We start from the raw sequence: 27,473 nt of genomic DNA, 5'->3' as shown, positions 1-27,473 counted from the left end.
CTTTTCAAACTTTTTTTTTGGTCAAGGGAAGCGCGGAGTACGGGGAGTTTCGTAATGTAATCCCTTCGTCGGAGATTTCAGTCGCTAGTACTGTACTTACAATATTCTGTGTTGGTAAGGCTGCCCTTCAGGGCTGCTCGTCGCCAATTATTAAATAATACGAGTACAGCATTCCGCTAATCCATATTTTTTTATTAGTAAACAATGTGTTTCTATGGAGACGTCATCCATAGACATGACAATATCCATGAACACACGCACACTACAATAATGACGCTCGGATTGTTCGGATCAAACTCCCCGCACCCCGCGCTTCCCTCGACCAAAAAGTGCGTGCGTCTTCGTGGATGAAACGACCTATATTTACTAACTAAAGCTACCTACCTACTACCTACCGCCTCCAATGATTTGACTTTCATTTTATAATTCTATAAGACTAAAAATATTTACACAGGTTATCGGACCTAAAGAACTGGAGGCTGAATTGCGCGCTGAAGATCCAGACTCCTTAGATGAAGTACAGCAAGCCTTAAATAGTAAGTTTTAGCATCTTTTTTTGTTAACTTGCGAATTGCAAATTTTTTAATTCAAGTTCGGTAAACGCCATTAAACCAATCTGCTTATTTTTTTAAATTTACCTCTACTTAAGATAGCTTAAAGTTTGTACGAAAACTTATAAACACAAGCTCACGTGACTAATTTTATTATACATATTATTATTTTCAGAAAATGAAAGTATAGATTTCAAGAAATTGTATCCAAAACTGAAGGATGCTGATGCGGAAACATTATTAGCAGTAACCAAGAGAGTACTCAGCACGGGTCAATTCCTACCCCACTGGTTCCTACAGAGATACATGGTATGTTATTTATTATTTTATACTTATAGACGATGCTGTATTGTAGACTCGATAGACCGACGATTTAGCGATATCAGTATTTTTTGCAAATTTTATCCAGATGTGCAGAGCACAGTTGAGCTGTCTATCAATGTTGTTACTCTAGTTTCTGTTGGCTCAAAAAGAGAATGCTATTCAATATTGTGTACCGCATTCAATGAAAATAATAAGTAACAAAAGTGAGTTAACAATCACAGAGCGTGACATCTTTTACGAGAAGTACAAGACCATCTAAAATGTTTAAGCCGAACGTCCACCGCCGGCTAAACTAAGTTAGTTTAGCTTAGCTCGCATAGTTGAGCCAGTTTTTCATACATGTGGCATAGTTTGCGGTGGACGCACATGTATGAAAAACTGGCTCAACTATGCGAGCTAAGCTAAACTAACTTAGTTTAGCCGGCGGTGGACGTTCGGTTTTAATGTGCAAATACCTACCTAGTTATTAATGTAATGTTTACAGGATGTAGACGCGGGCGGCTGCATCCGCGCTCTTCTCCGCGGCGGGCGCTGCGTGGAAGCGGCTGAAGCGTGCTCACGCGCGCTACGAACCTCGCTCGCAGCGCTGCGGCCGCTCCCGCCGCACCCGCGCGCCGCGCCGCTCGCGCTCGCCGACCTGCTGCTCGCCGAGCTCGCACACCACAAGAACCAGCCCTATGTGAACCAGGTGGGTACTGAGCTCAGACACCCGCAGTGTGTTGCACTGCGCACCTCGCTCGCAGCGCTGCGGCCGCTCCCGCCGCACCCGCGCGCCGCGCCGCTCGCGCTCGCCGACCTGCTGCTCGCCGAGCTCGCACACCACAAGAACCAGCCCTATGTGAACCAGGTGGGTACTGAGCTCAGACACCCGCAGTGTGTTGCACTGCGCACCTCGCTCGCAGCGCTGCGGCCGCTCCCGCCGCACCCGCGCGCCGCGCCGCTCGCGCTCGCCGACCTGCTGCTCGCCGAGCTCGCACACCACAAGAACCAGCCCTATGTGAACCAGGTGGGTACTGAGCTCAGACACCCGCAGTGTGTTGCACTGCGCACCTCGCTCGCAGCGCTGCGGCCGCTCCCGCCGCACCCGCGCGCCGCGCCGCTCGCGCTCGCCGACCTGCTGCTCGCCGAGCTCGCACACCACAAGAACCAGCCCTATGTGAACCAGGTGGGTACTGAGCTCAGACACCCGCAGTGTGTTGCACTGCGCACCTCGCTCGCAGCGCTGCGGCCGCTCCCGCCGCACCCGCGCGCCGCGCCGCTCGCGCTCGCCGACCTGCTGCTCGCCGAGCTCGCACACCACAAGAACCAGCCCTATGTGAACCAGGTGGGTACTGAGCTCAGACACCCGCAGTGTGTTGCACTGCGCACCTCGCTCGCAGCGCTGCGGCCGCTCCCGCCGCACCCGCGCGCCGCGCCGCTCGCGCTCGCCGACCTGCTGCTAGCCGAGCTCGCACACCACAAGAACCAGCCCTATGTGAACCAGGTGGGTACTGAGCTCAGATACCCGCAGTGTTTGCGCCTACATCGTCAGCAGACTACTAAATAAAATTAGTTTTATAATATAATCCATGTCCACAATTCATGTGCTCACGTGATGTTGGATCACATCGAAATTAAAAAACTAAAAATAGGCACCAATAACGCTATCTAACATTGCTCTGTCGAATAATGTCGTCCATCGATATTGCTATGAATGAAGAGCTGTGTGAAATTAAATCCTTTTGTTGCTTAGAACGAACATTTTGCATTAAAATCTATAGCTCTTTTTACTTTTTAAATTATTAGTATCCGGCATATGTATACGGCCAAACTACGTCATTTATTTCCAAACTAACTAGGTATTTTTTTTACTTGCAGGTTTATAACGACTTGGATAGTCTCGTAAAAGAGTACATACAAGTGGTAATTAGAACATCTGAGGATATGAAGCTAGCAACTATACAGTAAGGATTTAGAAATAAAACATGTTTGCATTTACACATTATAGTCTTTTATTTATTATGATACACAAAATCATACATTTGCACCAAGCCCTTATTTAACTAAATAAAATTATATCACCATAATCTTTAAATATCTTTAACCAAGATAATAAAGCTAAGTTATTAGCCATAAAAACTAAATGCAATAATTTTTGGTCACTGCAACACTTCATGTTAACTTTACAACAATAGAACAAAGCAAAACAATTATTTTAACATCCATGTGGTAAGTTTAATATTCTTTCACCAAATCTTACTTATTTTTAAAACACCACTGAAGTTATGTTTAAGACAACATAATCATATGTGACTTCTTTCAGTGTTTAAAAAGAAACATGCATCATCAAAAAGAATAGCACTGAACATTAATAAATAATTAATTTCTCTAAAAAACTAAGATAAGAAAACAAACGTCAATTAGGTTAATTAATATGTGATTATAAGTCTATTTCATCCTAGGTGATATCACATTATCTAATTCGTGGAACACTCAAGTTAATTATAGACTTAGGCGATCCAAGTGGAATAGAATTAAATAAAAATATATTACAACTTTTCCAAGCCATCTAAGTTCATAGTTAGTTAGCTAGCAAACAAATATGTTTATCAAATAGCAACATACCTATTCATTACTTTCATTTACTTTTCGAACTACTGGGAAGACGATTACTGAAAAAAATACGACCATTTGTCTACTCTTAAAGCTATATAATTTAACTACAAGAGATTTAGTCATATAATTAAGAGAGCTAATTTGTCAGAACTTTTTTAAACTGCGTAATTTTACATTGCGAAATATTAGAATAGGGATGTTTCCTGGGAAAAAAGCAAGAGTTTTAATTAGTCCATCAGTTAGCTTATCAAAAATACTCGACACCTATTTTTCACTTTTTAAAACTAATGAAAATGTAAAGAGATAAAAGCGTGCCAAAGTTCTAAAGAAAAGGCCCGTGACGTCAGTGAGTGCGTAAAAGTGCAGCACTTTGTGACGTCGCGCTGAACTTCAACGCATTATAACTTAGTAATTATTTGTTTGATTGACAATTAAAAATACCTATACGTGTCCAATATTTTTTTATATAAAATTGACGGACTAAAACATTTTTTTAGGAAACTAGCCTATTCTAATACTATCTAGAGTACCTGAAGAGCATAAATAATATGTTACACTGCACATAAAACAGTTTTGATAAAAAAAAATATAACAAACATTGTAAAAAAGATCTGGGAGTTTCATAGAGCAGAGAGAGTAAGTATTTATTAATAGCTTAGTTTTGTCTGCTTTGTAAAATTCACTACGAGTCAACAAATTTACACCCTCGGGCGACAAAGTAATACATCGGCCTTTTGTCGGTAGTTTAAGATTCCTTAAATATGTATTAGTCCTTAACCAATAAGCAATAACCCTACATTATCATAAGTTAGCCAACCTGCGTGTTTTATTTTGGCAATACACATCACTTCATATTTCTGTATTAATTTAAATATTATAAGTAATCCCTATTTTACAGTATCCCCAGATCAAGTCTGCAATTTTGCCAATATTAATATTTTTTGAACAAGTGCCACAACCTACTGCCACCATTTTATTTAAAAATCAATGCCTTTTATTAAGTCTCACCCTCATAATAGTTAACACTAGCCTTACAAGCTTTTCATATATCAAAAACATTAGAGCAGCTGTCATTACAGTTTGCAATAATTTTGTCTCCAATCCACGGAACATAATAGCTGGGTTGGATTTGACAGCACTCATTAAAGGTTTAAGACTTGTTCCAGCACGTAATCTTGATTGGATAAGTTGCAATGGGTAAGTTAGGGTAGTAGCTACTGCTTTAGCAATTGCACCTGTTAAGAAAGCCTCATATGTGTGAAAGCTATTTTTAGATACAAAATGCCTTTTTACTGTTTCATATACCATGAATTGTATTGCTGGGTTGGATACAAGTAACAATGAGGGAATAGTGCCTGACCACAGCCCACGAGCACCTTCCTTTTTACCGATATCAACAAGACCTTCAATCAGACTATTGTATAAATTTTTTTCCAACTTCATTCGTGTGTTTACAACCCACAAGGGAGATGTTAGAATAACATTAATACTACCAGCAACTATTCCGAAAAACAAGTCCTTTAGAGCCGAGTTTTCTTTGGATGCAAAATTACGCAATGCATGAAATGAATAAAAATAAACAAAGTTTGAAACAGATAGAGATTGAAGAACTGGAGACAAACCGCGGTATAAGGAGTCAAAACCTTCTTCATTAGCTAATTTAACCAATAACTCCCATGGAGATCCCTGAAGACTGTTTGTATCTGCAACTGAATAAAGAAAAAAGTATTTAGTTTTCGAAACAGACTTTAAGTAAAAATTTGGTACTTATTGCTTGCTACTTCATATTCACTTAAAGTCGCATTTATATTCAGAGGTCAAAGATCACACATTAATTACATTTATGATAAACTGTCCATTCCAACTGACAAAAGTTAAATATATGTAATTAAACATTGGCCATGCAGCCAATGACTAGCTGACTAATATCTTAGCATAACTAACAATACCTACTACTAACTGCCAGACTCGACAGAAAACAATTTCGTGACTTTTATACATAAAAGATATTTAATGTTAAGGTAGTATAGTAGTCACATGAACAAGATTTGCATGGTAGTGTTAAATAAGCAATAATGTCATAAAAATTCACATAGCTATGACATTTATTATAATAGGATAAACATACAGAGTTATGTACATAAGTAAACAGATTTTTACCTTGTAATCTTGACCTTAAAGTGTCTAATGGATAGAAGGCAGCCATTCCAACAACACTACCCTGTAAACATTGTACATTATTAATTACTTAATGTACTCAAGAGAAACACTATACATTATTTTTATCTCTCACTAATCTCAGAATTGGATTAGTGCATGCTTAATCTTATAAATTAAATAGAAAAATAGGGCACACCCTAAAGGTAAGTTAAGAATTTTATTATTACCGTGGCTCCCGCCATAGCATGCACCAATGTCTCATAACTAAATAATGTAGACATTTTAAATGTTTTTTGAAAGCTGTTGTTATAACTTTTTCTAAATCAATACATGGTAAAACATAAACCGCACACAATCACATCAGACAACAAAATGAAATTGAAATGAAATGTGATGAAATGACATGATGACACTTGCTGTCATCACAGATTAGAGAGTATGTCTAGCTGTCATTACTGACACATGTCATTAGTTTTTTTTAATATGTGTTGTACCGGCTCTGGGTTCAACGGCCAGAGTTCTAGCTGCCCATTTCCGGTCATGTCGTCTTCTTTTGTCGCAAAGAACCACCATTTGATGAGAGCGAGAGAAAAAACGGAAATAGAACTGTGGCTGCATAGTCCGCCCCACAGTGGGTCTAGACAAAGTACAAATATAATCGCAAACCAGTCGAAAAGTGGTCGAAAAGCCCCTTTTTTGTATGGAGTTTTGACGGATTCGACTTTCGATTCGATCAAAAAGTGCGTTTTGTCTAGGGGGGCAGATATGGATAGATGCAGCATGTGTCAAAAATTGTATGAAGCCACAGATATGGATAGATGCAGCATGTGAAAAAATTTGTATGAAGCCGAGCACAGATATGGATTAGAGTAGATACAGCAAGTTGATCGTCAAAGCGTGCCATTCCGATATGTCCAAATGGACATACATGGTCGAGTGATGTTCATGTAATCCGATTACAACAATCGGTTACGATGATTTTACGAGGACAGTAGTACGGACACGGTAGAAAGAAGAAATTATTTACGGATTGAGAATTGTAATTAACAGCACAAGTAACAAATAATTAATTAGAATAAAGTAGCAGTAGAAGAAGTATAAAGTAGCATTGTTTTAATACATATCCTGCGATGTACTCTTAAGAGTTAAAACCATGGTCCCTGTATGTGGTGCACTCAATGTCATACCGATCCCAAGGAACCGTACTTACTCATTACAATAAGACACACACTGATCCATGTATTCATGGACTTGACAAATTTTTGTCTTGAAACGCTGGTAGGGTAAAAAAAATAACGAGATTTGACGATTTGTAAGAATTAATTTATTTAAAAAGATAAATAAAGATGTTTTTGGTTTTGTATTTAACAAATGATCAGTTTTATCGGAATTAATTAATTGTCGAATCGAGTCACACGATATCTTTCGATGACTTTGCGAATGCAGTACGATGATACGATTATTTTTACGTTGCGGCAATCACTAAAATTCGCTAAAATGACACAAATGACGTTTAAAAAGTGGCACGCTCGGCTTCATACAAATTTTTTCACATGCTGCATCTATCCATATCTGTGAAGATATGGATAGATGCAGCAAATCGTATCATCGTACTGCATTTGCAAAGTCATCGAATGATATCGTGTGACTCGATTCGAAAATTAATTAATTCCGATAAAACTGATAATTTGTTAAATACAAAACCAAAAACATCTTTATTTACCTTTTTAAAATAAATTAATTCTTACAAATCGTCAAATCTCGTTATTTTTTTTACCCTACCAGCGTTTCAAGACATAAATTTGTCAAGTGCATGAATACATGGATCAGTATGTGTCTTATTGTTATGAGTAAGTACGGTTCCTTGGGATCGGTATGAGTGCACCACATACAGGGACCATGGTTTTAACTCTTAAGAGTACATCGCAGGATAATATGTATTAAAAACAATGCTACTTTATACTTCTTCTACTGCTACTTTATTCTAATTAATTATTTGTTACTTGTGCTGTTAATTACATTTCTCAATCCGTAAAAATAATTTCTTCTTTCTACCGTGTTCGTACTACTGTCCTCGTAAAATCATCGTAAGCGATTGTTGTAATCGGATTACATGAACATCACTCGACCATGTATGTCCATTTGGACATATCGGAATGGCACGCTTTGACGATCAACTTGCTGTATCTACTCTAATCCATAACTGTGAGATTGCCTGCATCACAGCAAAAAAAAAAAAAATATTAAAGAAGAAAGAAACAACAAGACAGATGAGACAGCAAGAGTTTACAAACAATTTTAGAAAAATTATATCTTGTGTAGTTTGGCGGCTTAGGATTACAATTTGTTATTTAATTGACAACCCAATAATATCATCATGAGAGCATTTATGGCGGAAGACAATTTATGTGCTCAAAACTTGTTGAAATTGGTGTCCCATGGAAATGCAATAGTAGCAGAAATTCTGAGATTGAAAGATCACCATCCTACGATTTATTTGTAAGTAATCTTTAATTGCCTTACAAGATACATTTTGTATACCTACTTAAATGTTTACTTTTGGACAGCAATTTTAAATTGGATTTAACTTTAATAATTTATTATTAAATAAACCTAGGTACTACTATGCTAAAGCTAATAACCTCAGGCTCAGGTTAAAATGGTCAAAAGCTGATTACATAATTCAGCAGCGTACAGTAGGCACACTAGAATTTTATTATACAAAAGCAAGTTTTTTTGAACTTCTAGGGAAGTGCCTAAACAAGAAATGTCAATGTCAAATTTTAAAGTGTCAGTTCATCAGAGGAGACGAACATTTTATAAACTTTAATAAATATACTATTTAATTAATGTAATGTAATGACTTTATTTACAAGATTTCACCTGCAATAATTTAATGTGATACTACAAAAATAAAATATATAATGTTACAGATTAGAAAATAAAGATTTACAGCAAAAATATCAAGATGTTATCATGGATTTTAGTTACTTCAAAATCTCAGAAAGCCAGGAAAAGAAAATAAGTACTAGCATGGTAAGGCTATTACATACTTACTTCTTCTTAGGAACTTGGGTACACAAATATAAATATATTTGCTTCTTTGCAGAAATTACAAGATTTGGATGATGACTTAAAAGAAAAATATTTGGAATTGATAAATCGCTTTTATTTACTTTTTGAAAATATTTACCAGTATATCATGGATTTGAATTTGTTTGTTGAGCAATTAAATGATGGTGGATTTATTCAACAAAACATCGAAACTGTTCTAAGAGATGTTGAGGGAAAACAACTTCTGGTGAGTATATTAACTTAATGTATGATTGGTATCTTATGACATGAGGCAATAATTAATCTTGGAAAGTTTTTATCAACCACTTTCAGTGTGAATCACTATATTTGTATGGTGCAATGCTTTTGTTATGTGATCTGTATATCCCGGGACCAGTGAGGGAAAGACTATTGGTGGCATTTTATCGTTATAGTACAAGTCAGTCGCAATCTAATATTGATGACGTCTGTAAACTATTAAGAGATACAGGATATAATCAACAAAGTGGGAAAAGACCAGCTGATTACCCCATTGAGTACTTCAGGTTGGTACTGATATCATCAAGCAATAAAAAAACTCATTTACTATATTATCACAAAATTAGAAACTGTGTAACAGATTTTTTTTTTAATTTTAGCCGCATCAACATACGCCCGGAATTTATTGAAAAGATAGTTGGAAAACTGAGATCAGAAGACATTTACAATCAATTAGCTGTTTATACCATTCCAGAACACCAAGCTTCAGCTCTAGCCACACAGGCAAGTATGCTTGTGGTTTGTTTATTCTTCACTCCTCATTACTTGCATTCAGACACATCAAAAATGAGAGAAATTGTAGATAAATTCTTCCCTAGCAACTGGATAATACCTGTTTATATGGGAGTGACTCTTAACATTATAGATTATTGGGAAAATTTCAAAGCTGCCAAGATGGCGCTTAGCAATACTTGCAACAATAAAATGGTGAAAGAAGTATATAGTAAAAGGGGTAATTCAGTTCAAATGTTGATTACTAAAACACATCAACTTCTAAAAGAAGGAATTTTAAGTGATGATTTTGTATTGGACAACATAAACAAAATATTGAATCTGTTACTAAATTCGAACCTCGTTTTACGATGGTTGATGCTGCACACCAGTGATGTTATATTTTATGATAATAACAAAAAAAGTAAACAATTGAAAGATCTGGTTCAAAAAGAATCTAATCATGATCCTTTGAAGTTTTTTGAACTACTTATAAGTACTGCAGAATTAGAACTAAAAGTAAGAGAAAGTCTCCAAAAGTTACTGGAAACTAGAAACGAATCTTGGAATTCGAACAAAGCATTAGCCCTGGACGCTATCAATAGTTTGGCTGAATTATTTTCTGGAGCGAAACCAATAACAAAGATACAAGAAAATGAGCATTTAAAACTTTGGTTTGAAAACATTGCTAAACAGATTACTTCTCTGAGTGATTCAATTACAACCAAATCTATAAAAAAGATTACCCAGCTTATACAAGCCCTTGATGAAGTAGAAGAATTTCATGGTATCAAAAGTACTTCAACAATTCTTCAATTCCTTTCGGAAAGCAAGATAGCTTTGAAAAATATTCTAAGAGCTGCTACTTTAAAAGAAGATTCCTTAGTGACTTTAGAAACTATAGCAGATGTTAGTTATGCATGGTGTACAATTGATTCATATACAAATTTTATGCAAGAAAGTATTAAGGAGGATCCTGCTGTAACCAGCAGATTAAGGGCCCTGTTCCTAAAGTTGGCAAGTGCCATGGAAATTCCGTTACTTCGGATCAATCAGGCTCATAGTGATGACTTAATTTCGGTTTCCCAATATTACAGTAATGAACTGATCAAATACATACAAAAGGTATTGCAAGTAATACCAGAAATGGTTTTTAGCATAGTTGAAAAAATTATAGATCTACAAACATGGGCCATTAAGGAGGTACCAACAAGACTAGAAAAAGATAAACTAAGAGACTTTGCACAACTAGAACATAGAATGGAAGTTGCAAAATTGACGCATTCTGCTTCCACATTTACAACTGGTATGTTTAATACTATGTCACGGTAATACAATCTATATTATTACCTTGACTATGTACTTTTTAGCTTGTTTTCGGAAGTTATTGATCGAGTGGTAAGGTAGTAAAGCCGAGTACGACGCGAAGCACTAAAAAAAATTTTTTTTTCTGCTAGGTAGGTAAGTACATACTTTATTACAATTGTTTTATTTCAGGAATACTAGATATGCGATCTACTTTAGTAGGTGTTATTAGAGTAGATCCTGCCGAGTTATTAGAAGAAGGATTATTAAATGAATTAGATAGGCATATAAGCAAGAAATTTACAGAATTCTTGGAACCACAATCAAAAAAGCTGTCAGCGTCCTCAAACAATTTATTACCGCGTTTACAAAAATTAGCAGAAAGCATGGATGGATATAAGAGATCCTTGGAGTATATACAAGACTATATAAATATACATGGACTAAGAATTTGGCAAAAGCAGGTATGTAATGAGTGAGAACACTGTGTACAGACTTAATTATAATTACGTTTATCACGTTTTCTATGCTTTATCTACATTACTTTTTTTTTTCTTTTAGGTATCGGCTATTATCAGCGAAAGTGTGGCCCAGGAAATAAGTATACGAAAAGGAGTCGCCTTATACAGCCCATCAGCTGGGTTCATGGGTAGTTTGGCTAGACAAATTGCACAATTGACAGATGCTAGGTAATTATTTCCACTAAATGGAATAAACAAATAATTATTAAGCAACAATACTTAAGTTTGAGTTTGTTACTTGCAGGACATGTGTTTATTTAAGCGTTTGCAGCGCTTGGTATGACGTAAAAAGTCACAATGAAATAATAAACACAAAAACTTTCGCAAAATTAAACGAAGCTATGGGTGTTGTCGGAATTTATGGTTTAGACACACTTTATGCTCATATGATTAAAAATCAATTGCAAAATATTCAACATACCCTACGAAGCAATCAAGACAAAACAATATTTTACAACATAAGTGCTGACTTAAAAGACATTGAACTAATAAATGTCAAGGGGCACAAAACTATACAACAATTAGTGGAGATTCTTGTTTTGATTGGATCACTGCAAATCATCAGAAAGCATATTGCATACCAACTGAACACTACCTGCAAGTTTAACTCTGCCCATTTAGAAGCTTCTCTAAGAACCTTAAATGAGTAAGTATTTATATTTATTTTAGCACACAAGTATAACCATCGATCATTTTTCATTAAGATTAATTAAATATATTTTATAAGCTTGATTTAAGATAAATTAATAAAAACAATTTATATTATAGATCCTTACTGAATGATTTGAAGTTATCTGCAAAAAATGACGAAAAATCAAAAGTATCCCTATCATTGATTCAGATATTTGAGGACCACTTGGTGAGATGTGGGATAAATGAACCATTTGAGAAAATATACCTGAAAACGTCTCAAGAACTTTTAAATGTAGACTTTGGTCGTCTCCTGGCAGTGGTATTGATATCCCAACTGACTAAATTGCATATATGCCACACTACAGGTATGAACACATTAATGAAATTGTTATTTTTATGAGATATAGTGTGTCCGGCGGGCATGTAGTGATAAGGGCGTGATCTATGGACAATTTTATCGACGAAAATATTTGAAATCTGGGGCCTTACCTACCTATCGCCGTCGCCAAATTACTAGGATTTAAGTTTTTAAATTTTAGCATTCACCTCTTCTCAAATCAACGCTTCTTATCTTACTCTCTTAAAATATACGAGACTTGTGTCTGTTTTTTACTTCTACCAATAAATAATTGTATTAGCTATCGCATGGTATAAAATATTTGCTTATTAGTGTTAAGGTGTCCACGCTATCCTGTTGTTTTTTGAAGGAAGAGGTTAATACTAAAAATTAAAAACTTAAATCCTTGTAATTTTGTGAGAAATGGGTCAAGCCCCACATTTGAAGTATTTTCTTCGTAAAATCGTCTCTAGATCATGCTCTAAGAATTTGTTGGGTCAATTATACACGCCCGCCCGGACACGACACAACAAAACACTGATAAACAAAATATTTCATTATAAGTGATAGTGCAATTAGTTTAATATTTTGCGTATTTTTAACATATTGTGTATTGTTGTACCTATCGTTGGTGTACCTAATAAATAAATAAAAATAAATTTAAAAAAATAATTGTTTTAAAAATGTTGGTCACCTCTGTAAAATTTTAGGCAATGACATTTTGGGTTACGCTTGAACGCTTCCTTGTAGGTCTAGGATGCGCGCCACGATAAATGTTTATAGAGGCATTTTATCAATTTTGTACGATAAGCCCATACGTTTGCGTGCATTGTGCATTTTTAGATAAGTGCATTTTTATCTAGCACGGCTGTAATAGTACCTCCTACTGATTCAGTATGTTGCTATGTTTTACAAGCCATAATATTACAAGTGGTGTGGAGTGTAGGGTTGCCAACTTTTTTTTTCAAAAATGTAGTGTTGGGCATTTACTTTTAAAAATATCTTTGGATACTAGTGATGCTTGCTGAAAACAGTATTTTGTATACTTTATTTTTGTTCAACAGTAAAAAGTATAATTTAGTGAAAAACACTGTTTAAAACAGTATTGTTGGCAACCCTAGTGGTGTGATGGCCCACTCTTTTATAATGATCTTTATTTATAACGAAGGGGCCCACCTTCCCCACACGCACATTATTTTGTAAGTCGCACAACAACGCATATTCTCTTTATCCAACTATAAATCTTGCAGTTATATTTTTTGTGTTTTTGTTTTAAGGGGATATAATATCAAAGAAAGCTGGGGAGAATATTGACGGGTATCCATTGTTAGTGGGTATCTACACAATGCTGCATCAAACAAAAACTGATAGTATTGAAATATTTATTGATTTCTTATGCACATATGCAAGAGTAGCAACACTTATGAGGTAGGTACATAGACTATAATAATAATAATATTTTAAATAATAGGTAGTGGTATTATAATAATATATTTTTATTGCAGGACAAAATCTACAGATGCCAGTGGTGAGGGTATGAATGTTGTAAGAATATTACAGTTGTTTTGCGAAATATTTAGTTATCCGTTTAGTAAAATGGAAGACAAACTTCCATTGGTTTTGTTATCAAACCCATTGATAAATTATTAATTGAATATATTATATAATTATCTTAAGGAAAATGATTATATTGTTATCTTTTGAATAAATAATTTAATGTTTATTTTTTGTATAAATATAATATGCTGTAATGTAAAAATCAATAAAAAATTATAAGTATTATCTGTAGTTTTGTCTTGCTAACTCTGGGTTAAACTGAGAGTTATATTTTGCTTTAACTTTATTTGGACTTGTTTCTGTATTTGTACTAGCAGGTGTCTTGTTGTTAAGGCCACTAAGGAATAGTTCAGTTCTGTATTTTTCTTGCTGCTCTCTTTTGATTCGAGCCTCTCGAAGTAATTTAAGTTTTAATTCTTTATCATTTTTACATTTCTTTTTACTCTTATTTATTTTATTATTGCTTGTATGTTTAATTTCCTTTCCATTACATTCTTTTGATTCCATAGATGTTTTTACTTGATTTGTACAATACTTTTTGAAGTTATTTATAGGATCATGACGTTGTTTTGCTTTCCAATCAATTTCGCCATCTTTTACATCTAATTCCTTTTTTTTGGGTTTACCATCCTGATCTTTGAGAACTAATTTCTCATATGTATCTTTTATGCTACTAGATTGTGAAATCCTTGATGAAGGTGGCACTTCATACCAATTCTTCTTTTTAAGAGCTTCATTTGTGTCTTGGCCAAGATATGTTAAGTATCCAATTTTTTTCTCAAATTCTTCCTTTTTTTCTTTTATTTCATTATCATGGTCTTTGTTTGTGCGTTTTACTGCATGATCAAGGTCTGTAAATAAATTTATATGTCCTGCAACTTCCTCCTCTTGCTGCTTAGTATCACTAATTCCAGACTCGAGCAGTTTTTGTTTACTTTTATGTTTTAATATGCTAAGCCGAGCTTCTCGATCTGCATTTTCTATGCGTAACCTTTCTTCTTTTTCTTTTTCAGCGGCTTCTGCTTCGTCTTTTCTGACTCTTGCGATATTTTCTTTAGTTCTTACATGCCATCTGCAAATAAAGAAGTAATTTGATTATTTCTCCATTTCAATAAGTAGGTACATATACACCACATACAGATGTTAACTTTAACTTCAGAGTATTTGTCGACAAACATGCCATCCTCAACAATTCATTGCTCAGTTACGAGTGCAGAAAGAGAATCAAACAGGGATAACAATGCAGTCAAAAGTAGTGCATGATCTCGGCCATTAAATCGTGTTACAATCAGTTTCGTTAATGTTACTTACCTTTTCTTTGGTAAAATATTCATCTTGATTCCTGGTTTTTATCTATAATCACAAGTTAAAATAACACGGCCAATAATTAATGGAAAAAACGTAAATAGGGGAAAAACAACGTCAACAAATCCGTCTCCACCATTTCATGAGTGACAGTTGGTGACAGTGACAGTTTTTTTTTTAATTTGTAGTTTTACGGCTTAGACGTAGTCCACACTTACCCTAACGCAATTTTTGAGACTTGTTTGATGAACCGAGTTTAGTGTTACATCACTAAGGTCCCTTTACACGCTCCGATTGAGCAACAACCTTTGGGAGCGTATTTGGGAGGAACATAGTGACGTCGTTGATTGTCATTGAACCATGGACAAAATAAATCGTCGAGATTGAAGCGACCGTAATGGACGCAACGCAAGAAATATAGTTTTGTGTTCGATTTGTATAGTGAATTAATAGTTTGTACGCATTTGCGTATGTTTACTTCGGTTTTTAGTTGTTAATTATAATAGATATAATGTAACCATACAGCACTCAGATTTATTAACAATTAAAAATTACGTTTCTAGCCCTGAATTAGGTTATCAATCGTTTGCTGCTAACAACATTGAGTTCCACTATCATATTATCAGTTAAGTATGGAGGTGGAAGCTGCTGTGCCCGCTGTAGAGCCAGTTTTAGAGCTCCCATCGAATGACAATAATAAGTTAAACGAAGTTAGTGAAAAACCATTTTCAGTTCAAGAGGATACAAGTCTCAAATCGAATGGTGTCGCCGAATCGGCCAACGTAATACCTTCACTAGCCGAAGCTGATAAAATCGAGACACACGGAGAAATAGAAGCGGATTCTAATGTTTGTAAGACTTCTTCAGAAACCATTTCTGAAAATGCATCTAACATACTGTGCAGTGCTGAAGTACCGCCAATAGTATCAAACAGTAATGAAGAAATGATCATATCTGAAGGAGATAACATTGAATCAACTTGTGAGTCATTGGAGCAAGAACTGGATGAGAAAGAAATGACTGAAGGTATTGTTAGCACTGTTGAAGAAACTAAAGTAAGTGATGCAACTGATGTACAGATGGAAGAAAGTCTTGCAGAATCTGATAATGTAGATTCAGTAAGTAATGAAAATGTAAGGTTTGAGACTGAAATTTTGGTGGAATCAAATGATGTTAATGAAGTGGAAATAGATAGCTCAAAACCTGATGACACCAATAATATTTTGAGTGAACTGGGTCAGAACATAGAACTGAGTGAAGTCTTGCGATCGTCAGACGTTACAGAGAACTCTGATAATAATAACTGTGCGGTTAGGCAAGAGGTATTTAATAAGGAAGAACTGCTAGATATTTTAGAAGGCAATGATGCACAATCTACTGCAGATTATCATGCTGCTGAAGTCTTGCACTTGAAGTCCACCACACTGGAGGCACAAATGGCTATGGAGCAACTCTCAAGGTTAAGGAACGATAGCAGAAAAATTAAACAGAATGTTTCTATGAATCGGAAAAGGTCTGTGCTCAAACCAACTAATATTAAAGGAGAAAAACCTAACAAGCAAGGGGAAAAATCAACTAGAAAAGGGGATAAACCAAACAACAAAGCGGAAAAACCAAACAACAAAGGGGAAAAACCAAACAAAGGTGAGAAATCTATCAAAGGTGAAAAAACAAATGAAAAAGGTGAAAAACCAAATGAAAAAGGTGAAAAACAAAATGAAAAAGGTGAAAAACCAAATGAAAAAGGTGAAAAACCCAATGAAAAAGTTGAAAATCAAAGTGAAAAACCCAATGAAAAAGGTGAAAAATCTAACAGCAAATTAGAGAAGCCTAAAAACAAAGAGGATAAACCAAACAGTAAAGAGGAGAGTATTGTTAGCGCTCTTGTAAGTGACTGGGATGATGAGGATCTTCCTGATGATGACAATTCAAAAGTTAATGAGTCGTCAGAAAGTCTCCCCATAGATCAAACAGAAAGTTTAGCAGTTAAAGAAGAACCTACAAACACTAATAGGACATCAATTGACTCGGCAGCCAGTGATGGACAAACACCCATTGTAAATAAAACCATTGACGATACTCAGCCTCAAAGGAGGTTAGGTCGTGTTATTAAAAAGAAAGTTATATTTGACCCTGACAATCCAGACACATACACACAAAGCAAAACACATAAAAACAAAGAAACCCAAAATGATGCACAGCCCAGCAAAAAAATAAAATTGGAGCAGACTGTGCAACGGCCAAAATCAAAATCACCTGTCTCTAAAATGCAATGGAAAAAGCCAACCCCCAAAAATAGTAAACAAATTAAGAGATTGTCAGAAGTTGACAAACTGTTAATGGATGAAGGTGCAGTTAACATGATATATCAGCTCACCCCTGAGGCACCTAAAGGGAAGAAAAATATGAGAACTAAAGCAGAGTTTATAAAGAAGTTGCAAAGTTCCACACCCGAGGGCAAGGAGATGAAATTCAGAGAAAGAAAGAAAGAATGCCTCAAAAGTGAAGACGCAGAAGCGAAAAAAATATCTGGAGGAAAGCAGAGATCTTCCCTGAGCAGTTCTGTAAAGTCTCCTCAGGCCTGTGAAGATTTTGAGACTCACAGTGCAGATGATTCAATCATTTACAGACGTCATTCTTCAAGTTCATATTCTAGCAGTTGCATGAGCCCCCGGCGACTGAGTGATGTCGAAACTAATGCAGGGGTCACAAATACCTCACAAACATCAAAAGACCAAACCAATGTAAACTGTGAGGATGGAGATATGGTTATGGATGTGGTACCGCAAGAATCACCAATCACTAAAGAAATGATTAATAAGGATGATTGTTTGTCAATCAAAAAGAAATTAAATTCAAAATTATCTCTAGCATTAAATAAAAGAAAACGAGAAAGCAGTAAGACTGATAAACCCACAAAGAAAAAAATCATTAAAACTGAAGGGGATCACAAAGAAGATGATGTAGAAGTAGATGTTTTTAAATATTTGTCTATAACCTTTCATAAAGGAGTGGCTATAATAAGTGTTCGGAATACAGGGTTTAACTATAATGCTGATGTAAGTAAATTTATTAGTCACACACAATTCTTTTTGAAGTAGTTATGTAAACATATTTATCAAGTTTTCTATTTTTGCAGGTATTATATGAATTAGAAGAAGCATTATCTGGCGTCGATAGAAGGAGCGACATATCTCTCACCCTCATGACATCAGAATGTGGCACATTGTGCTCAAATTTGGACCTAACACCGTTATTGGAGGACGACAATGAAAAGAGGGCAGTAAACGCTCAACATATAGCTGAAGGTGTGAGGTAGGTACACATACTTTTTATTGTTATACAAACTGCTTTTATTGCTAAAGTAAATATTGTTCATTTCAACGTGCCACATGCTACGTGCTCGTGTAATCCAACAGTTTCAAGATTCCGCAGACAGTAAATTCACACGTGACTCATACTCTGCTACGATAAATGTGTACTCGGCGCGGTGGTCTCATAAAAAAATAGCAATCGCGTTCGTCTCTAACCGCCGTTGTCGCTCTCAGGTCGGTGCTATCGGCGGTGGCTCGGCACAGCAAGCTGGTGGTCGCGGGCGCGTGGGGCGCGTGCCGCGGCGTGGGGCTGGCGCTGCTGGCGCTCGCCGACGTGCCGCTGGCCGCAGAGGGCGCCAGCTTCGCGCTCGCTGGCCCCGCCCCGCACGCCGCTGGCCCCGCCCCACACACCGCTGGCCCCGCCCCCCGCGCCGCTAGCCTCACGCCCGGCGTGGTCGCTGTGGTGAGCGCGCAGCCGTTGCCGCAGTCATTGGTAAGTTTGTTTCTATCATTATTTTAACTTCTGACGTCACAGCCCTGTCGAGAGTATGAATTGTCCGCGGAGAGCGCTAGCTTAGCCTTCGCTGGCCCCGCCCCCTACGCCGCTAGCCTCACGCCCGGCGTGGTGGCTGTGGTTAGCGCGCAGCCATTGCCGCAGTCATTGGTAAGTTTGTTCCTTTCACTCTTACAACCTCTGACGTCACAGCCCTGCCGAGAGTCTTTGAAATGGCCGCGGAGAGCGCTAGCTTTGCGTCGCTGGCCCCGCCCCCCGCGCCGCTTGCCTCACGCCCGGCGTGGTCGCTGTGGTTAGCGCGCAGCCGTTGCCGCAGTCATTGGTAAGTTGTTTCCTATTATTCTCTTAACATCTGACGTCACAGCCCTGTCGGAGAGGCTTTGAATTGGCCGCGGAGAGCGCTAGCTTCGCGCTCGCTGGCCCCGACCACGCCGCTTGCCTCACGCCCGGCGTGGTCGCTGTGGTGAGCGCGCAGCCGTTGCCGCAGTCATTGGTAAGTTTGTTCGTTTCACTCTTACAACCTCTGACGTCACAGCCCTGTCGAGAGTATGAAATTGGCCGCGGAGAGCGCCAGCTTCGCGCTCGCTGGCCCCGCCCCCCGCGCCGCAAGCCTCACGCCCGGCGTGGTGGCGCGCAGCCGTTGCCGCAGTCATTGGTAAGTTGTTTCCTATTATTCTCTTAACATCTGACGTCACAGCCCTGTCGGAGAGGCTTTGAATTGGCCGCGGAGAGCGCTAGCTGGCCCCGCCCCGCGCGCCGCAAGCCTCAAGCCCGGCGTGGTGGCTGTGGTTAGCGCACAGCCGTTGCCGCAGTCATTGGTAAGTTTGTTCCTATCATTCTTTTAATTTCTTACGTCACAGCCCTGTCGAGAATCTTTGAAATGGCCGCGGAGAGCGCCAGCTTCGCGCTCGCTGGCCCCGCCCCTCGCGCCGCAAGCCTCACGCCCGGCGTGGTCGCTGTGGTTAGCGCGCAGCCGTTGCCGCAGTCATTGGTAAGTTTGTTTCTATAATTATTTTAACTTCTGACGTCACAGCCCTGTCGAGTCTATGAATTGGCCGCGGAGAGCGCTAGCTTTGCCTTCGCTTGTCCCGCCCCGCACGCTGCAAGCCTCACGCCCGGCGTGGTGGCTGTGGTTAGCGCGCAGCCGTTGCCGCAGTCATTGGTAAGTTTGTTTCTATCATTATTTTAACTTCTGACGTCACAGCCCTGTCGAGAGTATGAATTGGCCGTGGAGAGCGCTAGCTTCGCCTTCGCTGGCCCCGCCCCGCACGCTGCAAGCCTCACGCCCGGCGTGGTGGCTGTGGTGAGCGCGCAGCCGTTGCCGCAGTCATTGGTAAGTTGTTTCCTATTATTCTCTTAACATCTGACGTCACAGCCCTGTCGGAGAGGCTTTGAATTGGCCGCGGAGAGCGCTAGCTGGCCCCGCCCCGCGCGCCGCAAGCCTCACGCCCGGTGTGGTGGCTGTGGTTAGCGCGCAGCCGTTGCCGCAGTCATTGGTAAGTTTGTTCCTATCATTCTTTTAATTTCTTACGTCACAGCCCTGTCGAGAATCTTTGAAATGGCCGCGGAGAGCGCCAGCTTCGCGCTCGCTGGCCCCGCCCCTCGCGCCGCAAGCCTCACGCCCGGCGTGGTCGCTGTGGTGAGCGCGCAGCCGTTGCCGCAGTCATTGGTAAGTTTGTTCCTATCATTATTTTAACTTGTTACGTCACAGCCCTGCCGAGAGTCTTTAAATTGGCCGCGGAGAGCGCTAGCTTCGCGCTCGTTGGCCCCGCCCCTCGCGCCGCAAGCCTCACGCCCGGCGTGGTCGCTGTGGTGAGCGCGCAGCCGTTGCCGCAGTCATTGGTAAGTTTAAATTGTTCCTATCATTCTTTTAATTTCTTACGTCACAGCCCTGTCGAGAGTCTATGAATTGGCCGCGGAGAGCGCTAACTTCGCCTTCGCTGGCCCCGCCCCGCACGCTGCAAGCCTCACGCCCGGCGTGGTCGCTGTGGTTAGCGCGCAGCCGTTGCCGCAGTCATTGGTAAGTTTGTTCCTATCATTATTTTAACTTTTTACGTCACAGCCCTGCCGAGAGTCTTTAAATTGGCCGCGGAGAGCGCTAACTTCGCCTTCGCTGGCCCCGCCCCGCACGCTGCAAGCCTCACGCCCGGCGTGGTCGCTGTGGTTAGCGCGCAGCCGTTGCCGCAGTCATTGGTAAGTTTGTTCCTGTCATTATTTTAACTTTTTACGTCACAGCCCTGCCGAGAGTCTTTAAATTGGCCGCGGAGAGCGCCAGCTTCGCGCTCGCTGGCCCCGCCCCCCGCGCCGCAAGCCTCACGCCCGGCGTGGTCGCTGTGGTTAGCGCGCAGCCGTTGCCGCAGTCATTGGTAAGTTTGTTCCTATTCTTCTTCCGACCTCTGACGTCAGTCTATGAACTGGCCGCAGCCGTGGGGCTGGCGCTAGCTGATTATAAAATTCCCACCGGGGAATCGAACCTAGAACCACTTGAGAGTAGACCACATATGCGTTCGTCTAAATTCTACAAGATAGCGTCAAATAGGAGGAAGAATCGAACTGCATTCGGTTATAAAATCAATGTTTGAACTACACAATCATAAATTAATGTTTAAAAAAGGTTCAATAAAAAACACGGTAAAAACCACTGCAACTGTGTAATTTTTCTAACGTAATTAATCGTTGATTTACAGGTCAATGACTTAGTTATATTCGAGCGGCAGTTGTCTGCGTCGGAAGCTCTGCAGAGAGGCCTCGTCAGCCGCGTACTGTGGCCCACCGGGGTCATGGACCAGTTACAATCCATCGTCAGTGAAATCGCCAATCAACCGGTACAAGTGAGTAATGTAGCTATTTCTAATAATCTTCATAACTGTCAGTATCATTTACTTTTTGACAGTAAGCTTTCCATCCTTGTCCTTCGTACAGGATCTCAGATATATCATGGTAAACGACGCCACCGTTGTGCACACAGATGTGATGACGTGGACACAGACACGACTGGTATAACGCGTACAAGTCGCTGGTTACATTGCCGCAAAACTCCCCAGTTCGGCAAACTGGTAGAAAACCGCACTGGTAACTTCGAGTCCCCTCCGATTTCGCTTTCAACTTCCAGTAATAGGGCTGTAGGCATTGGCAGTTGACTGTGATATTGGGTGGAGTGAGCTGTATATTTCTATGGTGCATCTCTTCTAACTCGTCTGGATTCATGCGATCGTAATCGGATTCAACGACAAGAGATGTTTCCCCGAATCCACATTGAGGCCAATCGGTGGTCGACGAGCAAAACTGTAATAAAGCATAGTGTAATCAGTCTATAGTGGTTTACGATAGCTAGTAATTTCGGAGAGTAGACAGGCGTAACTTGGGGAGTGTCATACAATACGCCCGTATTTACAAATATTACTATGAGGTCTCACAGTGCGCGTGGACGCACAGGGTGACACACGGACCAATCACAGAGCTCTATTCCAGCGGTTCCCGAATGGTGGTCCGCGGAACCCTGGGGTTCCGTGGAAAGGCCGCAAGGGTTCCGTAAAAAATATTATCCCACGTTTCGTGACCGACGTTGTTCGCTCGCACCGACTTGTTTACGCACAAGGGAGGGGCAGGGCGTGCGGGCGGAGTAGTACGGGGATTCCGCTAGGAAAAGTATAATCAATTAGGGTTCCTTGGCAAAAACTGGCTGTGCGTTCGATTTGCTGCTTCACATGAGCATCGTTTGTGAATACGGGCGATATTTTTTTGTGCAGGAGTCAAGAGATTATTCTAGTATCTGACAGAATTTGACATTCTTGCTTAAAACAAATACCGTTCTTATGTACTACGGCATAAAATCACCCTCACATTAGGGCGTTAGAAGCGCGACAACAGCGCGGCAGCGGCTTTTTTATAATGTGAACGTGAGCCTGCATGCATCCGCTGTCACATAGTATGAAATTTTCGGCAATTTCGCGTCTGTCGCGCGACAAACTGCTAATGCCCGTTTTCACCATCATTCCCTAATTTTTAAGTGATCCCTATGAAAACAAAATTCATATTATTTGTTATCATAGGGGTTACTTAAAAATTAGAGATTGATGGTGAAAACGGGCATAAATCGCCTAAATGTGAAAGCGCTCTAAGGGTCAAATTCCTTCGAGGAGCCCCACCTGTAACTCCGCGTGGTTGTTGAGCGACATCGTTCGCTCGGGCGGCGCGGGCGCGAGGCAGCGCGCGCGATTGCGGCAGCGACACAGGCGCAGCAGAGCGCGTGGTCGCCAGTAGCGCTGCAGCAGCGTCCCACATGCCTGCCGTGCGCCGCACGCCGGCAGCCCGCGCTCGCTCTCCTCCTGGTTCACGATAAATGTATGGGCTTATCGCGCAAATCGATAAAATTTATCTCGGCGCACGTCCTAGGCCATGAAGGCCTATTCATTCAGGGTCTGCGGCAACCGCACGACCGTTTTCAGTTTGCCTTTGGTAGATTATGGATGGACGATTTTGCCTGCAATCCACATGCTGGCCAACTGAATTGGGTAGTCTTTATAAGGGTGTATTGTTACGATCAAACCCGTCTCAGACATAGCTTCTCTCCTGTGATTGGTCTAAATATTGTAATTCAGTCAATTCCCTGAATCTATGTCAAGCATCGAAGCAAGAGAAAGGCTTTATCGGCGAAAGAGATTTATTTCTCTAGTTTATGAAACAAGATATTAGATAAATATTAGTAATGAAATATTAATTAACTGCCTATTTAAAGGTTATTATAATTATATTAATGAATTGAATACAAAAACAACATTCCACATTAGGAAATAATTTCCCGTCCAAATATCATTAGGCATTTATAATGAAGCTACCTTAATTGTTTTTAGATTACGCTGTTAGGGCTTAGTAAATTCAAAATCATTACTAGTGAAGTCAACTAATAAATTACGACCTTGGTTTTAAAATCAAACTAGCTTCAAAAATATGACTTGCTTAATGTTGTGTACTTACTATACCATAGTAGTACAGCTCTGGTTCTTCGTCACTGCTGCTGCCATAGATATGGTTGTTACAAAGTACGAGTACGAACAATACTTTGTTCGTCCACATCAGGAATTTTCTTGATACTAATGTATTTTGTTATACTTAACGTCGACTAATAGGTCAACTTGTACAGATAAGCCTAACCTTGTGCTCTATTCAGTATTAAATATTCTGTTACAAATAATAAATTATTGTTTCAGACTCTCCTGTTGAAAAAGAAATTGCTGAAGTTAAGGACAAATTCAGACAATACATTCCTGGCTCAATTGGAGGCTGAGCGAGCTCTCTTCGTCGAGTATTGGAGCTCGAAGGAAGGTCTGGAGACTCTTGGGCATAGAGAAACAGATCCTCTAAAAGGGGTATAACTTTTCTGACAATAGTGCTCATTGAGAAACATAAACACTTCTAAAGTAAAATTGTCATCTAATGCAACCACAACACAGAGTTTTAATTAAAAAAACGTTATAAATGTATGGACAGAAGTTGATGTGTGTTTAAAATATATCAAAAGTTTTCTGGAGTAGGATAGATGTGTAAATGTTTCAGATTCAAGTCTATTGAAGAGTTTGTGTGTTACGATATGATAAGTTAGATATTGATGATTGAAATAGTTGGAGGTTGTTCATTATTTGATTTATAATACACAGATAATATGTTAGTGTGGACTGTTTTATTAGGGCAATCTAAGAATTGGGTTCAACATAGTTGCTTGATTAATATGTGTGCATATTGATGTTTTAATTGGTTGTAAATTTTACTTTATCCAATGATCATTTCCTGATCCTGATTGAAATCTTTAATTCAATTAAATCTATTATTTTATCAAAATTAGCCTATGTTGAACCTATTAGCCTGGCGTCCATTACTTCGCTCTATATAAGTAGCACATTTTACTTCGGTTTGGATGCATAGTTAATAAATTCTAACGAATTAATTCGTTTAGACGGCGTAATGGACGGCAAGTCTTTTAATTTAGTCGTAAATGTTACGTTATAGATGAAATTGTTTATGTATTTGTTTTAGATGTTGAGTTTATAATTTAGAGCACATATGGTGTATATCCAGCCAAAGTTCTACACAATCACTAGATGCATCATAATATGAAGTGGCTAATACGAGAATATTCAGTTTACAAATTAATATTAAGAGGTATTCATTCCTTTGACCCTAAATTGACTGTTTTACGTTAAACTTCTTATTCGTCAGTTTATTTAGACTTATTTAGTTTATTAACATCTTTGTAAGTTACTTAGTTATAAGTATAGAAATAATTTATTTACTTTTCTTTATTAATTAAAAATAAAGTGCCTTTCATCATAATATTATAATTTCAATCATACACATTTAAACAAATAAACTTATATACTATAAAAACATGGGTTTTGATGCAACATAACTTCTGTACCTCATGGGGCTAGCTGGAATGTGATAGGACCAAGGGGTTCTGCAATATTTTCTTATAGATTAGTTGTTATAGCACAGATTCAGAATACGAAATTAGGAAGATGTTATTCAGTCTATATTACGTTGATTATTGAATTAGAACAGTCTATATTATATAGATTATTAAACGTTGATTTTATAGATAAGTATAGATTCACGCCTGCTATATGGTCTACAGACAAGTTATCGTGAGAGGAATTATTTTTTTGTAAAGAATATTAGTAATTTATAATATAAATATTATGTTGATAGTTATTCATCATCTTTTAGATTATGTACATGGTCACATTTCATTATCAATAGTAGATATCTCATAGTAATACACAGCATTAAGTTTTGGGCTAAAAAAGATCAGCCGACTGGAGACCTTCTACAGAAGAATCCTGATACAGCACTATTTAACAGAAGATCTCACTTGCTTACAGTTGATGGGAACAAATAATACGTCAAACGAATGAATACATACATTCGTGTGTATTTTAGGTATTGTATTATTTTATGCAGAAAAATATCTTATACTATGGTATTCATCATAACTTATTGTCCATTATAACCATACAGAGCCCCGATTACGGTAATTTTTAACGTCAACAATCCAGACACGCTTCTCGATTCTGCGATACGATTGGTCGTTCAACAGCGTACGTCAGCTGTTTTGACCAATCGTATTGCAGAATCAGAAACGCGTCTGGATTGTAGACGTTAAAAGTTACCGTAATCGGGGCTCAGATTCGTTTCTTACATTGACGTACGGTACGTATTTACGAAAGATGGCTTTTCTGGATGTGCTAGTATTGATTGTTACACAAGGAATGAAATAGGAATGTATGCTTGTATAACTTTAAATCTCGAATATAATATAATTTAGATATTTACCTAATATGTATTGTATATTATATATTTTATTACATTTATTAAGTAGGTATACTATAATAATTTATGTCCGCGTGGGTTTCGCTGTGTCAAGTCTCGTTGCAATCATGTCACGTTCCTAAAACCTGTTAAACTTTTTAACAAAATAATTTGGTGTGTAAAATAAAATAAATAATTTCTATTTACCATAAACTTGGAACTCCCTCCTTGCTCACTTACTGGTGAGAGAAGCCGCCATTGATGACGTGCCTCCGCTTGTTTCGACGTCGTCGGTTCTTTACAAACTATCTTTGTCTACTTCTGACAAATGTTTGTCATCATCAATCATTCTTTGTGTGTTAGGCATGGCAATATTAAACAAACCATCAGACTACACTTACATAAATTAATATACATTGATTGTAATACAATACAAATATGTAGTAATTTAATAATGCATGGAAATTCACACTGCGGAAATCCGCGTGCGCTGCTCATACTAATTTTCTATATTTTTATCTCTATCTTTAAAAAGTTAGAGACTTTAGATAAAAAGATTTGAATATATTGAATAGTTACTTTTTACTGACAGATTGAAATCCATGCGGTTGAAGGGCTTATTCCACTATTCCCCGTTGATAATCCCCGTCAACGGGGATTAGTGAACTTTAACGTTAACGCCAATTGGAGCTTATAATGGGAAATAATGAACTAAAAAGTTCATTAATCCCCGTTACGTTCAAAATAAAATCCTAATATAACGGGGATTAATGAACTTTTTAGTTCATCATTCCCCATTATAAGCTCCAATTGGCGTTAACGGGGATTGTCAACGGGGAATAGTGAAATAAGCCGGTCGAAGCTGTGGGCAGAAGAAGGTAAATAATAAGTACCTATAAAATTTGGTGACAGGTCAAAAACCATTTCGTGTAAGAAATACAAATAAATGTTAATTAAGAATTTGTTCCTATTTTTTTAAAATCAGTGTCGCCACTACTATTATTATTATTCTTTGCAATGAGATATCAGCACTTCAGCAGAGTTGAGGCGTTAGGTTTCAAGCACCTGTAAGTCGAAGATTTGCTATATTTTACGCGTTTTATAAAGTAAGTAAACGGTCAAACTTACATGAATGTAATTTACATTATTATTTGTGTCAATAAAGGATCACTTGGGAACTTATTTGTTTACATTTAAAATGATAACAATTTATGACCTTTTTGACAAAAGACCATGATACAAATTACC

The 27,473-nt window shown here is 38.5% G+C and overlaps 6 protein-coding genes and 1 long non-coding RNA gene across 12 annotated transcripts; 4 read left to right on the top strand and 3 right to left on the bottom strand.

The window, feature by feature from the left end:
• Positions 1–732: 732 nt before the first annotated feature.
• Positions 733–2,854, top strand: LOC135077598 (uncharacterized). The gene is made up of 3 exons (XM_063972151.1): positions 733–860; positions 1,360–2,199; positions 2,733–2,854. The coding sequence occupies exons 1-3, from the start codon at positions 858–860 to the stop codon at positions 2,820–2,822; spliced, it is 933 nt and encodes a 310-aa protein (XP_063828221.1). The 5' UTR covers positions 733–857; the 3' UTR covers positions 2,823–2,854.
• On the bottom strand, positions 2,849–6,040 carry LOC135077599 (peroxisomal membrane protein PMP34). Its single transcript, XM_063972152.1, has 3 exons — positions 5,858–6,040; positions 5,631–5,691; positions 2,849–5,179 (listed from the first exon to the last, which is right to left on the bottom strand). The coding sequence occupies exons 1-3, from the start codon at positions 5,909–5,911 to the stop codon at positions 4,455–4,457; spliced, it is 840 nt and encodes a 279-aa protein (XP_063828222.1). The 5' UTR covers positions 5,912–6,040; the 3' UTR covers positions 2,849–4,454.
• Positions 6,041–7,776: 1,736 nt separating this feature from the next.
• On the top strand, positions 7,777–14,012 carry LOC135077590 (WASH complex subunit 5). Of its 2 annotated transcripts, XM_063972143.1 has the most exons (11): positions 7,786–8,129; positions 8,564–8,666; positions 8,740–8,931; positions 9,018–9,229; positions 9,323–10,740; positions 10,932–11,203; positions 11,301–11,428; positions 11,505–11,906; positions 12,029–12,258; positions 13,508–13,658; positions 13,736–14,012. In XM_063972143.1, the coding sequence occupies exons 1-11, from the start codon at positions 8,008–8,010 to the stop codon at positions 13,878–13,880; spliced, it is 3,375 nt and encodes a 1,124-aa protein (XP_063828213.1). In that variant the 5' UTR covers positions 7,786–8,007; the 3' UTR covers positions 13,881–14,012. The 2 variants fall into 2 exon arrangements, with proteins under 2 accessions (XP_063828214.1, XP_063828213.1); XM_063972144.1 differs by lacking the exons at positions 13,508–13,658; positions 13,736–14,012 and having other exon boundaries at positions 7,777–8,129; positions 12,102–12,212.
• Positions 14,001–15,243, bottom strand: LOC135077593 (leukocyte receptor cluster member 1 homolog). Its single transcript, XM_063972147.1, has 2 exons — positions 15,099–15,243; positions 14,001–14,859 (listed from the first exon to the last, which is right to left on the bottom strand). The coding sequence occupies exons 1-2, from the start codon at positions 15,119–15,121 to the stop codon at positions 14,010–14,012; spliced, it is 873 nt and encodes a 290-aa protein (XP_063828217.1). The 5' UTR covers positions 15,122–15,243; the 3' UTR covers positions 14,001–14,009.
• Positions 15,244–15,452: 209 nt separating this feature from the next.
• Positions 15,453–18,926, top strand: LOC135077591 (E3 ubiquitin-protein ligase RBBP6). Its single transcript, XM_063972145.1, has 3 exons — positions 15,453–18,151; positions 18,232–18,407; positions 18,641–18,926. The coding sequence occupies exons 1-3, from the start codon at positions 15,725–15,727 to the stop codon at positions 18,924–18,926; spliced, it is 2,889 nt and encodes a 962-aa protein (XP_063828215.1). The 5' UTR covers positions 15,453–15,724.
• Positions 18,927–19,045: 119 nt separating this feature from the next.
• LOC135077597 (uncharacterized) lies at positions 19,046–25,304 on the top strand. 4 transcript variants are annotated; one of them, XR_010258481.1, is made up of 3 exons: positions 19,046–19,070; positions 21,608–21,751; positions 24,131–25,304. It is a non-coding gene; the product is annotated as an uncharacterized LOC135077597 (long non-coding RNA). The 4 variants fall into 4 exon arrangements; XR_010258482.1 differs by lacking the exon at positions 19,046–19,070 and adding an exon at positions 20,381–20,416; XR_010258480.1 differs by lacking the exon at positions 19,046–19,070 and adding an exon at positions 20,689–20,762.
• Positions 21,745–27,397, bottom strand: LOC135077595 (uncharacterized). Of its 2 annotated transcripts, none has more exons than XM_063972149.1 (3): positions 26,433–27,397; positions 23,069–23,248; positions 21,745–22,205 (listed from the first exon to the last, which is right to left on the bottom strand). In XM_063972149.1, the coding sequence occupies exons 1-3, from the start codon at positions 26,433–26,435 to the stop codon at positions 21,771–21,773; spliced, it is 618 nt and encodes a 205-aa protein (XP_063828219.1). In that variant the 5' UTR covers positions 26,436–27,397; the 3' UTR covers positions 21,745–21,770. The 2 variants fall into 2 exon arrangements, with proteins under 2 accessions (XP_063828219.1, XP_063828218.1); XM_063972148.1 differs by lacking the exon at positions 26,433–27,397 and adding an exon at positions 23,898–24,088.
• Positions 27,398–27,473: the final 76 nt, after the last annotated feature.

Source organism: Ostrinia nubilalis, chromosome 13 (assembly GCF_963855985.1).
Source record: "Ostrinia nubilalis chromosome 13, ilOstNubi1.1, whole genome shotgun sequence".
Lineage (NCBI taxonomy): Eukaryota > Metazoa > Arthropoda > Insecta > Lepidoptera > Crambidae > Ostrinia > Ostrinia nubilalis.
The sequence above is the reverse complement of the archived record's forward strand: the minus strand, read 5'-3'. Positions and strand labels throughout refer to the sequence as shown.